Consider the following 13294-nt stretch of genomic DNA (forward strand, 5'->3'; position numbering starts at 1 on the left):
CCTTACTTCAATTTAAATGTCAGTGACAGACATTTGACATGATGATAGCTGCAATTTCATTATGATAATTTGACTTGTTGATAACGTTCTGATGCATAATATCTCTCTTGCTTTAATCTTCAACAGAGAAGGATAAATATGTTTTAGAAGAATGAGCTAAATTCTTTGACAAATTAATATTTGTCAATTAGTTAATTGTCGTTTATTCTTTGTATTTTGGCTATTTTGAATCGAAAGAACTAATAAACTTTTAAAATCGTCTATAATTTAATAATTATGAAGTTACAAATAAAAATTCTACACACAGTATTGGAAGTAAGTGAAGTCTTTCTTACCTTTATATTTCTCCCTTATTATGCATATCTAATGTTGCTTCTTAACTTCTCAGCGATTAAAAACTCTCAATGACTCTTGTTCGGGCAAACTTTTTGGAATATTTGCAAAACACACCCTTATTATCCTAGGGTTGCAGCTGGAAAATGAATCTGGCACAATTCCCAGTTATTCCTTGCCTGCAGAAATTGATTTCTGTGGTAAGTATTTGAGAATTAACATAAAACATATGGTATCCCCATAATTGATTACAGGAGTCTTTGAAGCATTCTCTGACAGTTATAACTCTCAACAGTTAATTGAAAAATGCTCCTCAGTAGAAGTTACAGATAACCCAGTTCTTATATCTGTTAAGTTAACAATTCAAAATGATGTCCAGTGTAATCTCGTGTGTAATAACCAAATTACAAAAGTTTCTTACACACTGGTTACTCAACAGGAGGCATATTCACAGTTTTGTCATGTGAGATTACAAGGGGATTTATTTATTACTGCTGAGCCAAATGAACAAAGTATCAGTGAAAGTTTTACAGCTCTAAGGAAGCATGTGGCTTCAGGTGAGTTTTAAACCTAAAATAACTTGAATAATAGAGTTGAGTTAATTTTGGCCATAGTGGTTTTAATCACCAGTTTTTTTTTTTGGTGTTTTTTGTCCTAGCCAAAATGCACTAATATACATTATGTCAGATTCATGCACTCGCAAATTGCAGATTAGAAATTCAGTATCCTACTCATATTGGTCAGCTTCAGTGATGATTTCATTCTTGATTCAATCAAAATATGTATGTATATATGTAATAAAGAACACTAAGGCTCCCAACAGACTGTAAAGTATACAGTTGATCACTAGTTTATTTGTATTGAGGTACATTATCATTGTCAGCCGATTTAAAATCAGTGAATATGTACACTCACATATATCATTATGTCATTAAACAATTAACTAAACTATTCACCAATGAAAAGTTGCTAGTCTGTGGGCCCTAAAGGTTAGATTATAAAGAAAACTCAAAAAGTTTGGAATCTTAAAACTTTATTAACATGAAAATTGTCAATGTTAGAATACGAGCATTCAACAAATATATAAGTGCTTGTTCTTAAGATAAATTTGAAAAATTTCCAAAATTACTAGTGATTTCCAATGGCAAAGCTGAATCTTTTTTGGCCAATTTTTTAGGTAGTTTAGTATTTATCAACCCATAGGTTTAAAAGTGGTTCTGTCTAGAATTACTCTTTTTTAAATCCAAAAATGAGAATAACTACATAGTTCAACCCACCAATTGACAAAAATTGCAAGCAACAATTTTCCGTAGTATTTTACTCAATTTATGGATACATAACCTTAGAAGTAGCTCTCTCAAGAATTATGTATATTTTGGAACTCCCAAAAATGTGACTTGATACATGAATATTTCTTATCTTAAACCATGTAGAAATGTCAAAAAAATCGAACTCACTAAGATAATGTGTACCATTTATAAAAAATCAACATAACACAGGATTTAAAAAACTTATAGATAAACTTTTTTAACAAAAAAAAATGATTATTTTACTAGAAGGAAATCTTTAACTTAAAAAGTTGCTTAATTTCCATAGTAACATGTTATACAAAAGAATTATATAAATGATTCAATTCTTTCTTAAATTCTTAAAGAATAATATTTTCAATAAATCATTTCTTTTTTCACATCATCATATGTGTATTAAAATTTTGAAATGTTTTGTTAGGAGTAATGGCTTATACATTATGCAGACCAAACATAATCCTTGTAACAAGTGATAGTGAAAACGGTATTGTTGGCCTTTCTGGTGATCCGACGTTTGGTGAGATTTGTCAGGATGCCGATGGAGAAGGAGGACAAAAAAGGAAGAAATACCGTCAGTCCATGGAAATAGTTAAAGCCAATATGCTGAAAAGAGTTACTCATGATTCACTTAATGGAGAGTTGAAAGGACATTCGCCTATTGTTGTTGTAAATAAGAGTATGTTCATTTCAATCAGTTAAAGCAAAAAACTTATAACATCTAGTGCTACATTTCTAGATGCACTGAATCTACTGAACATTCCCATAAAAATAGATTTCCTGGCTACAATAAGTAAAGTAAATAGTCTTTCAAAGTTATATGACATTTTATTGGAAGGGGTCATTAAATATTTGAGATTATATGAAAGTGTATTGCAACAATACCTGAAAGTGCATACTATCAGGCAAAATGTGGATTTACCTGAAACATTGCACTTTTTCCCTACAGCATGCGGTCATTTCCTAACCAGAATAATTTTTAACTCTTCAGAGGAAAATATGAGTAAGTGATTATATATTAAAAGTGTTCTTGTTTTTCGAATTAATTTATTATTTATATTGTCAGTAATTATTGAAAAGTGAAAAATTTAAAATAACTGCCTTTTCAAACTATAACTGTGTTTATTGTGTATTTGAAGAAAAAGAAAGAGAGATGTTACATGATGCTTTATTGCTTCCAAAATCGGCACCCATATTTAGGAAGTCTAATAGGTACCAATTTTGTAAAATAAGTGATGCGTGTGACCCTCTACTAAACGTTCATGAAGGAGTAAAATCCACAAACAATGGTAAATATTCTTTTCCAAGAAATTATTTTTTAACTTAAAATTTTAATTGTTTTAGCTGGCAAAATAGTGTTGGTTAAAGGGAATTACGAATATTATCACTATTGCCAAAATAAAATGGACGACAATGGATGGGGATGTGCTTATAGATCGCTCCAAACATTGGTCTCATGGTTTAAATTACAGGTTAGTGCTTGATGTCCTGGTGATATAATTTGGAACGCCCTGTACCTATTCACGTGGTTTTTTTTAATGTGAAATTTATTTACACCATTGTCGCCAGATTATTCATTTATTTGGCCAATTTAAAGACTTTGAAATTTGGAAAAATCGATTCCAATGGCAGTATAACAGGGTAATGCAATGTGTCTTTAGAAAGAGTTACTGTCTAAAATAACTAACGAAATGAAATAATTCTATTTTCAACTTTACTTCGTTGTTTAGATCTAATAGTAAAGGATTTTTTGAAATATTTTTTTTGGGGATATAGGTTTTTTAAAATAATTTTTCACTGTTGTTAATTTAAACCCTTATTTTTTCTTTTATAGGGTTATATTGATCGTGATGTACCTTCCTTCAAAGATATCCAAAAATGTTTGGTGGACATGGGCGACAAACCAAGTAATTTCATTGATTCCAGACAATGGATTGGGTCGACTGAAGTCAGTTATGTTTTAAATTCTTTATTAGGTTAGTATATGTTACACACTGTAAAATAAGCCTGCCCCCAATTATTATCGATTCTATAAATTTGTTGTTATTGACTCATAATCAAATCGTTATGAGTAATAATTATTACTTCTAGCATTGCTTCACAATGCTGAAAATTTAAAGTGTTTGGATACGTCACTACTTTTTGCCCTGTGGTATATGTAATTACGTGTTTCTCAACTTGCTAATGGACTGCAATTTTCTTATTTTATGACAGGCGTAACGTCAAAAATCCTTTTCGTCAGTTCGGGTGAGGAAATGGGGACTAAAGGCCCAGAATTGGTGAACCATTTTGAAACTCAGGGAACACCTGTTATGATTGGTATGTTTCTTCTGAACTTAATATTTTGATTATTAATAATCACTTACATATCTTTTACAGGTGGTGGAGTGCTGGCGCACACAATACTCGGTGTAGATTACAACCAACAAACTGGGATCTTGAAGTTTCTGGTTCTTGATCCTCACTACACGGGAGGGGAAGATTTAAATGTTATCCAAAACAAGGGCTGGTGTGGTTGGAAGAGTGTGGAGTTTTGGGATAAGAGAGCTTATTATAATATGTGCTTGCCCCAGGCGCCAAGGGAAATTTAAACTGTGTAGTATATTTCACGTTATTTGTTCATACTGGATGTTTCAAAGCGAATAGCACCGTTTCAAGGGCGGATAATGCGCGAAAAAAGAATACTAAATGCTCAATGATTATATTAATTAACGATATGATAAATGTCTTCATTATTACAGCCAAGTTTGATGTCATTTTTGTGTTTTAAATTTCAGTAGTAAGTTACAAATATTGTCTGCTTTTGAAACTAAATTTAACAACTAAATAGTACGAAGCATATGAAATAATTTTTGGGATATTTACCGAATTCTCGGTTTCTTGTTGAAAGTATTGAAACTTATTGGGATGGGGCTTAAAGATTTTAATCGGGTTATAGCCATATTTTTCCTAATGTTTATTGAAAATAGCGAAAGATAAGGTGCCGTTTTAGGTCCAAGAACAGCCGAAGTTTGAAATGTAATGTAAGGCCTGGGACAAAAAGATAGCCCATGGTATATTTTCTGATTGTTCGTTTCTATATCGACTGCTTATCGATATTTTTGAACAAATATTCTTTTTTTTACTAAAATGTTTTGTTAAGTTAAGTTTTGTTAATTTGGTCTCTTTTGAAATTTTTTTTATGAAAAGATTGAATTAAAATCCAATTTCGGTGGGACTAAAAGATAGCACTTTTGTAGAAAAATTTTATAAACCCTTAAAAAATGGTTATAAGAAAAATGAAAAAAATTCTTTAGTATCCTGTATATGTTTCTCTATTTTCCACTACAGTCGCCATCCGATCTGGTAGAGAATAGTAGAGGCAACGAACATATTTTTGTAATAATTTATCCCACTTTTCCTAGACAGCTTTTTTCAATTCTTGTGTGTTTTGAAATTATCGGCAATCTTTATAAACAGCCCTGGCAAGTTACCTCCACATGTTTTTAATGATATTAAAATTCGGGGACCTCGCTGACCATTGCAGAACTTAATAATTTTTGTCTTTGAAAAAATCCTTTTCGGTTTTCGTTGTATGTACTGGGGCATTATCCTGCTGGAAAACAAAGTTTTCATGTGGAAATGCTTCTGAATACTTTTTTTAGTTGAGTATCTATTAATACTAGAAAATGCCTGTTCTTCATTTTGCCGGAAACAAAAACTATATCCGTTTTCTTGTTATATTCTATGAATCCCCATATCATCACACTTCCTTCACCAAGTTGTCTTCGAAAACATTTTTTCTTTTTTAGGTAGGTCGTGATAATAGTATGCCTAACTATCAGGACCGTCGACTTTGAATTTTTTTCATCTGAAAATAATATTTTCCTCCATTTCTCTTTCTAGTGAATATGGTCAAGAGCAAACTGTTTTCGACGTTCCTTATGACTATTACTAAGGGAAGGAATTCGTTTAATTTTTTCTCTTCACGTGTGTGGCATCATTAATAACTCTACTTACATTTTTTATATTGGTTTGGACTACAGCCTTTCATGCAATTTCCTGAGCTGTTAAACTTGAATTTGAAGCAATTTTCAAAATTGTCCAGTTTTGCCTGCTGGTTAAGACCGACGATCTACCTGATGTTTTTTTTCTCTAGCCTTCCGACTTCATGAGAAAGTTAGAAATAACTGTTCATCTTCTTGCATTTTTAGAAAATTTAGAAATGGATAGCTTACGATGTTTCATTCTTAAAATGATAGCACGTTCGGAGGGTTTTAAGCAACTTGCACGACCCATTAAAGGTGTTCAGTTTTATAGCAGTAACAAAACTGAATACACTTATTTACACCATTGAATTTTAGCAATATTTATTTATAAACAACAAGTGTGCTATCTTTTTGTCGCAATACTAATCTAATTTTAAACATCAATTCCTCAATAAAAATAATATCAACGCTCAAATCAACAAAAGACTTGTATTTTAGTAAAGGAAAGGATATATGTAAATAATTATCAATAAACAATGTAAATATATGCAAGCAATTAAAAACAGTACCATAGGCTATCTTTTTGTCCCGGACCTTATTTGGTGGATCTTGAATTCACTTCAGGAGGGCACAGAAGAGTAATTTAATTTAATTTCAAAACACCCTGTACCTACATTTTCTTTTTATTTTTTATTTTAATATTACATTTTAATCATTGTTCGGCGAAGTTCTAATTTCATGTACAAATACTATGAACAAATGGACGTTAGACAATATTTTGATAAATATTAAATGAATATTTAACTCTATTATGCTTTTTTAAAAGACAGATTATTTTTTCTATATCCAAAAATCTAAGATGCAAAAAAGTCATGGGTGAGTAAATATGCTGAGTATTCTGTGAACAAAAATCAAAAGACTCATGATTTGCATTCATAAAATTGAAAATATTTGTAACCTTAAGAATGCCTGTAGAATTAAAAAAAATTAAATAAACCCGAAATCGATCAAGTATGTGGGTAACAATGGTTGAAAAATGTTTTTCACAGTTTATTTAGTTGTGCTTCTCCTTAGAGGCAATATAAGTGGAAGATTGAAGCGTTTGATTCAGGCGAAATAACAATTTTTACAACTAGCACGGACAATGATATTTTCTTCTATTCTAATACTAAATTGAAATACATTTTGAATGTGGGCAAATTATGAATAGTTTCAGTCTTCAAATACCATGTATTCAAATTTCACTAGATTGTTAATAAAATCCTGTTTCAAAAGTTCCTATGTAATAAGATGGTTATTGTCGCTATATTTATAGTTATTCACATAAGAAACGAAGGAAGTAGCTATTAAATTAAGAAAATTTCTTGCGAATGATGTATACTATTTTTCTTACATCCAGTGCGCCAGTTTTTTTGTATATATGTATTTTTTTATCGTCAAAACGCCTTGTTAACTAAACCCTGTTTTGCATTTAGTTAACAAGGGTGGATATCGTACGAAAATAAAGTTTCGAATACGATCCCGAGGTCCGAATGCACAGTTGTCCAAGAGAAATATATGGACAATCCATTCTAAGTTTTACAGTTTATTTTCTATGACCAATAGTTAAAATGAAAAAAAAATGCATCCAGATGGAATCGACCTACGTTTTTTCGGTCGCTAAATAGGATTAACACCCGCGAACTGTGGATTCAATGTTTGCAACTTGCGAGTGTCTGGTTATCAAATAATTAGCGAAATTGTCTCCTAAATACTAGATACCTACCTTGCACACTGTAATAATAACTAAATATTGATAATATAAAAACATATTTTGTAAATATTTTTGACCCCTTTACTGAATTTTTACCAAAGTGATCAACTTGGAATGAGAAGTTAAAAAACAGCATATTTACTGACTTTATTTAGCGAAATACAGATGTTACTGTAAAGAGATATTGGCAAAATATATAGTAAGCGGGTCAATAAAAATGCTATTCGTCGTTAGTTGAATTTGTATCGTGCTGATATTACGAGTTGCGAATCACATCTATCAAATTTATATCTGATCACCTAACCAGAATCACCTATATATCTATTCAGCCAAATAGCACGTTGTAGAAGGGGTATAGATAAAATCATTTTTCAATACGTCCATAGTTAACCCTTATCAATGGTCAAAAATTCATTTTGATACCTTATTGCATATAGGAGCAATTATCCGTCCTCAAGCTATTGAAGGAAACTATATTGGTGTTCATCTAAAACATGTACCTCTTTTTGTGGAAATTATTGTAAGAAAAGTCAACTATCTTATCCAACGATGCTTAAATTTATTAAGTCTATCATAAATAAACCTCATTACAATTGATACCGTCGAGTTTAGGATTTTTATGCAACATAAACGTTAAAAATTCGAAACTTAAACCATTTCTCACAGAAAATAAATATTCAATTCAAAATGAATATGTAGGGATTAACTGTACAATGGCTGATGAGTTGCTGGTGACCTTAAGTTTTATACTATTTACTCCAAGCAATATTAATTTGTGTTCGCTTTTTATCACATTTTATCTAGTACTTAATTTAATCTGGAAACTGTCATTTAATTATATTACAGGTTAATAAAATGGATGCATAAAGCAAACATTCCTTCCCCAGATTCAATGCCCTCAAGTGTTACAACAATAACATAGGTAAGAATATTAGTAGAAAATACTGTCATACCTTAAAAATACTGATCAGTCTTCATTAATGCTGGTTATCGCAAATATTGATTTGATTTTATCAAATATTTCAAGATACTTATGTTAAGATTCAATTTGTGCAATATCAATATCGCAAATTGTTGCGACAGATCCGGGATAGGTCGTTATCACTTTTCGTTCTTTGATGTTGACGATAATTCATAATTTGTTGGCTACTTTGAAAATCGTATGATAATTTCCTTCTCCTTATTTCTTCTGGAGGGCACGAACTGTCGAATTCGATGACCTTCATGTAACACACAGGCTTTTCACCCTCCGCTCTAGGTTCTATTTTATATAACCGAATGAAGTGGCGTTTCTCGTGCGGAAGTGTTGATGGAGCAATTTGAGTTGGTTGTTTTTGCCAAAACTGCCTGTAAGAAAATTCAAATTGAGTTATTTTTCTCGGGAAACAACTAGAAATACTTACCAGCTGAATATCGACAGAATAGCATTATACACGCTATGGAATGCGTAAAAAAACTGCAAAATGACAAAATCTACAAGACTAATTTGGCTGTTTTTGTTGCCTGCCATGCTAAATCATATTCTTATCTCGACTAAACCAAATTAGTGGTTAGAGGAAGTCACCCAATCTCAGCAAACAACTTGCACTGATGTTACGGATCAAACTGAAACAGAACTAACCGGAGAAATTATTATATTGTTGTTATTAAGAATTTACCATGATTGAAACAACGTTCTTGGAATTTGATATCGAAATTAGTTTACAGTGATTTGCAGTGATGGTTATGTATACATATTAGTAGGTATGTTATTGTATTGAGAAATTAGACAGGTAGTGTGATACGTTAACAAGTTAAACTGCCACCGATACCGATACTTATGATGTTCACATATATTATTTTGGGTAAAAATAATCTTATCAATATAAACCGATAAAACCTCAACAGGGAGCCAATCGATCTATTTATAGGAATTGTTAATTATTGGATTAAGAAAGTACGCGAATGAAAAAAAAACATCAATGCAGTATAAGGTAATAGGTAGATATTTGTAGTATTAATTTTAACCTCCTATTTAATGGATAAATATGATTTTTATATTCATAAGTTGGTTTGGCCTCTAATACTCTAATTCTATTTTTGGAGACGATTCTTTAGGTTAAAATAGGATGACTTCTCAATTTTCAATTTAAACAAGATCTCGTAAGCGATTCATTATGAAAAAGGATTTTAGAATTTCAAATTTTTTAAAAATTTTGCTTCATAATTACTTGAGCTTTCGCGATATTTTTTTAATTCATCAGTTCTTGGGTGTACACGATTAAATTTAAGAAATCGTTGTTAAGACCTACAAGGTGATATATTTTCTGGGGTTGGCCTTTTGTTGCCGCAAACATTTTTGTTGCACGCCTCTGACGGCTAAATTCCTGAAGCTGAAATTTTTAATTAAAATTAGAATTTTTTTACCCCATGCATTTTTTGAGTATCTATAACCGTTTCCAAATTATTTACCAACATAGCTGCAAAAGCACCGTTCGATTTTTTCCTCTTGCTTAGAATCGAGTCCATGCGGTATTGACATAATTGTAGGTCCATATTAAGCAGAAATAAATATCCATTCAAAATTCAGAAAGAGGAAAATAAAATATAACCACGAAACTAACATTTTTAAATGAAAAGAGCTATTTTTTTCTCATCTGATGCAGATCGACATTTCTTTCGATAAAATGTGACAATGTGCTCGTTCGGCAGAGCTGTATAACTGTTTGAAATTCGGAGTAAAAATAATGTTCACTCCCATTTAAATGCATTTAAAGCATAGCGTGTCATTCAGCAAAAATCTTAACAGTTGCATAACTATTGCCTTTGCGAAATGGGGTCAATTAAAATGTTTGATACTACAATAGAAGCGTCTTTTTGAAAAAAACACGATGTTCCTTCGACTCTTAAATTTTAACGATTTATTTCATATGTTTCAGCTTATCACTAATATCTACAACGTTTAAGTGTACTTAAGATAAGGATATGTCTAGCACGAGAATATCGTACGTACGTACCTACAACGTACCTAAAAATATTTTAAATGCGTGAAAAGGTATCTTAAAATACTTTACATGATTAAAATTCTCAATTGCTAAAATGAGTTTAATGAAAATATTTGTTATGAAGAAGTTTTTGGAAACTAGGAAAAATGTATTGAGTGCTAAGGATATTGAAAAGTAATACACATTTATATGAATATTAAAAAAAAAATCTAAATCTAAAAACCACTTTTAATGTACTGGGTGTCTCTAAAAGTAATGCCGTAAACTTGACAACATATTCTATAGGCCCCAAAATAAGACGAAAACTATATAAAGTTGCACTGAAAAATGCAACGTTTTCCGTATATAGTCCAATCAATAGATCTCTGCGTCATCAATACACTGCCGTAATATTGATACGGGGCAATAAATTCTCATTTCAGTGTCACCAACGAGGTATCTATTGATTATTTTTTTGTTGCTAAAGACAATTGCTAGGTACCATCTTGCACACTGATCCATATGAAACGTAAAGTTAATTTTTTTAATTCTAGATTCGGTTGAATCATATTCTTTCTCTGGAATCAAGTACTTTTTGTTTTTTTTCGCAGTCCACATTAAATTTTGTAATAAATCAATATTTCCGCATTTCAGATGCAAATTTTCCTTTGGCTACATCTAAGCGATTTCCTGAGTAATGAACATGAATCTGCCACCTCGTATTGCTTAAGTGGGAAACCAAACACATAATAGTTTACTAACAGAAACATACGAGCAACATCAAGTTTCTCTCCACGCAAGCTGTTTTACTTGACATACAGATATTTGCAAAGGATATTTGTAAAGCATATGTTTGAGCTTCAAACGTACATTCAACACCCTAACAATGTACTTTAAAATGGAAAAGAAATATTAGAGATGTGCTTCCTAAGTTCACGCATTTTATGACTGCATACAAAGATTTTTTGTTTTGACTATACAGGATGTGGAACGTTAGTTTTTGGGGATGGTTTCTAAGGAATGTGTATATGTGTCGAGATATATTAATGAAATTTTGTGTTTTATCACAACTTTTTATGTTCTGTGGGAAACCTAAAAAATAAATAGATATGCTTGTCTTGTGGTAGCAATGAAAGGAGAAAAAGGGGAGTACATAAAAAATACCCGAACAACTTTGTATGTACTTTAATTGACAATTTAATAGAAAAACTGACAATTTTTTATTACATGTAAAAAATAATTGAGAGTCGACATCTACAGCTCTCAACAAAAAAAGGTTCACTAATAACGTATGCGACTTAAAATACGTTTGACTTTGAAATTTTAATTACATGTTAACATGAAATAGATTTGTAGTTATTGGGGATATGTAGGTTGTTAGTTAGGGTCATCCAAGCTTTAATTTTTAACAGATAATTCCAAACAAACATTTAAAATTCTTAAAAATAGAGGATTACTTAATAAATAATTGTTTATCCATCATAAATTTTAATTTCACCTGGCGAATTACAGAAATCGTTTTTTACTTTATTTCTCCTTCATAATAGATGCAGATACAAGAAAATTACAAGAGACCAGAATGTTTCTAAACAAAGTAAAAATTTCATATTATATTTTAAAATTCACCAACGGCGCACCGTGAAAAAGGTTACGGGGAGAAAAGAGGGCACGACTTCTGGAAAAGTACCAATATCAAAACCATTTGGCATGTCTAATGATGTAAGTCCTACAGCGTAAACTATATTCCAAATTTTAGCTAAATATTTCAAAAACTGTAGGAGCTATAAGGGAAAAATTGAAAATGTTCTGAAATTTGAACATCTTATAGATAAATAACAAAGCGTTTGCGAACTTATGTTTATATGAACTTTTAGTAATGAAATAAATTAAAGAATTACCCCCTTCCGTATATATATGATATATAGGAACACTCTGTATATTATAGTATTAAAATTGCGACATTCTGCACATACATATAAAACACAACCGATTCTTTGTTTGGAATCACTGTTCCCTAAATATTAATTGAAATACATCCTCAGGAACGAACTTTTTACACTCTGTATTCGGAAAAGGGCGCATTTTTCGATATATATTTATGTGAAGTCTTTTTGGTTTTTTTAGAATTTGTTGCTAAATTTGTGGCATCGTTTTCAGAGGCATTTTGCATATTTCCACAATATTATAATTGCTTAAATTTACCTAATTCTATCATTATTATCAAATTACATATTATTAGGCAAGAAATCCTCGTCTTGGACACGCTGCGTTTATATTAGGTGCAATTATAGCTATAAGAGTTAGGTACTTATTCAAAAAGTACTAAAAATGAAAATATAAAATGTGCATTCAGATATATGTCTCTGAATAAACTTACCTAAAAAATTTGCTTCCTCTCAAGTCAGAAGATATCGAACAACTGATTCACAAAAAAGTACGCCGACTAATAAGGTTATTATCAAATTTTATGACTTTGTAAATTAAACACGATTTTCTGCCATAAACTTACTTATCTAAACAAGAAATAACTTATTGCTTATATACCGATCGAGGAAAGTTGGAGGAATTATACCTAATGTTATCAGAAAGTCACCGAATATGACGATTATGTCGAACACACGTAAAGATAATGAATAATTGGAGCACGTTCAGGAAGACTAAAAGAAAAATGCGCTGGCGGTATTTGTTTTCATAGTAAAATAATAAGGAATATGAGATTGTTTTAAGCTTATTAAGATCTGACGTAACGTTTGAATGGGTCGCAACTTGGAAAACACGTAAAACTCGTTGAAGAATTTCAACCTCTTCATGTTGTTTTCATTTATTATCACTAGGTGGGTTAGTATTTACAGTTCCACAACTAACCCTTCAGCAAATCGAAGAGAACTGGGCACATTTAGTTATGATTCATCTGGTGATAGTACATAGCAGAATTTTATTTTTATTCAGAGAACTTCCCAGTTCATTTGCTTT

The 13294-nt window shown here is 31.1% G+C and overlaps 2 protein-coding genes across 5 annotated transcripts; one reads left to right on the top strand and one right to left on the bottom strand.

Moving 5' to 3' along the window:
- Nucleotides 1–193: 193 nt before the first annotated feature.
- Ufsp2 (UFM1 specific peptidase 2) lies at nucleotides 194–4339 on the top strand. The gene is made up of 10 exons (XM_066401990.1): nucleotides 194–315; nucleotides 389–533; nucleotides 588–890; nucleotides 2062–2316; nucleotides 2377–2640; nucleotides 2777–2926; nucleotides 2982–3109; nucleotides 3472–3613; nucleotides 3852–3956; nucleotides 4017–4339. The coding sequence occupies exons 1-10, from the start codon at nucleotides 277–279 to the stop codon at nucleotides 4226–4228; spliced, it is 1743 nt and encodes a 580-aa protein (XP_066258087.1). The 5' UTR covers nucleotides 194–276; the 3' UTR covers nucleotides 4229–4339.
- Nucleotides 4340–7920: 3581 nt separating this feature from the next.
- LOC136416696 (uncharacterized) lies at nucleotides 7921–12966 on the bottom strand. Of its 4 annotated transcripts, none has more exons than XM_066402000.1 (3): nucleotides 12699–12966; nucleotides 8762–8974; nucleotides 7921–8705 (listed from the first exon to the last, which is right to left on the bottom strand). In XM_066402000.1, exons 2-3 carry the CDS (start codon nucleotides 8866–8868, stop codon nucleotides 8417–8419), a joined length of 396 nt encoding a protein of 131 aa, XP_066258097.1. In that variant the 5' UTR covers nucleotides 8869–8974; nucleotides 12699–12966; the 3' UTR covers nucleotides 7921–8416. The 4 variants fall into 4 exon arrangements, with proteins under 4 accessions (XP_066258097.1, XP_066258098.1, XP_066258096.1 ...); XM_066402001.1 differs by lacking the exon at nucleotides 12699–12966 and adding an exon at nucleotides 9017–9222 and having other exon boundaries at nucleotides 8762–8963; XM_066401999.1 differs by lacking the exon at nucleotides 12699–12966 and adding an exon at nucleotides 9017–9221.
- Nucleotides 12967–13294: the final 328 nt, after the last annotated feature.

Source organism: Euwallacea similis, chromosome 24 (genome assembly GCF_039881205.1).
Source record: "Euwallacea similis isolate ESF13 chromosome 24, ESF131.1, whole genome shotgun sequence".
In the NCBI taxonomy this organism is placed as follows: Eukaryota; Metazoa; Arthropoda; class Insecta; order Coleoptera; family Curculionidae; genus Euwallacea; species Euwallacea similis.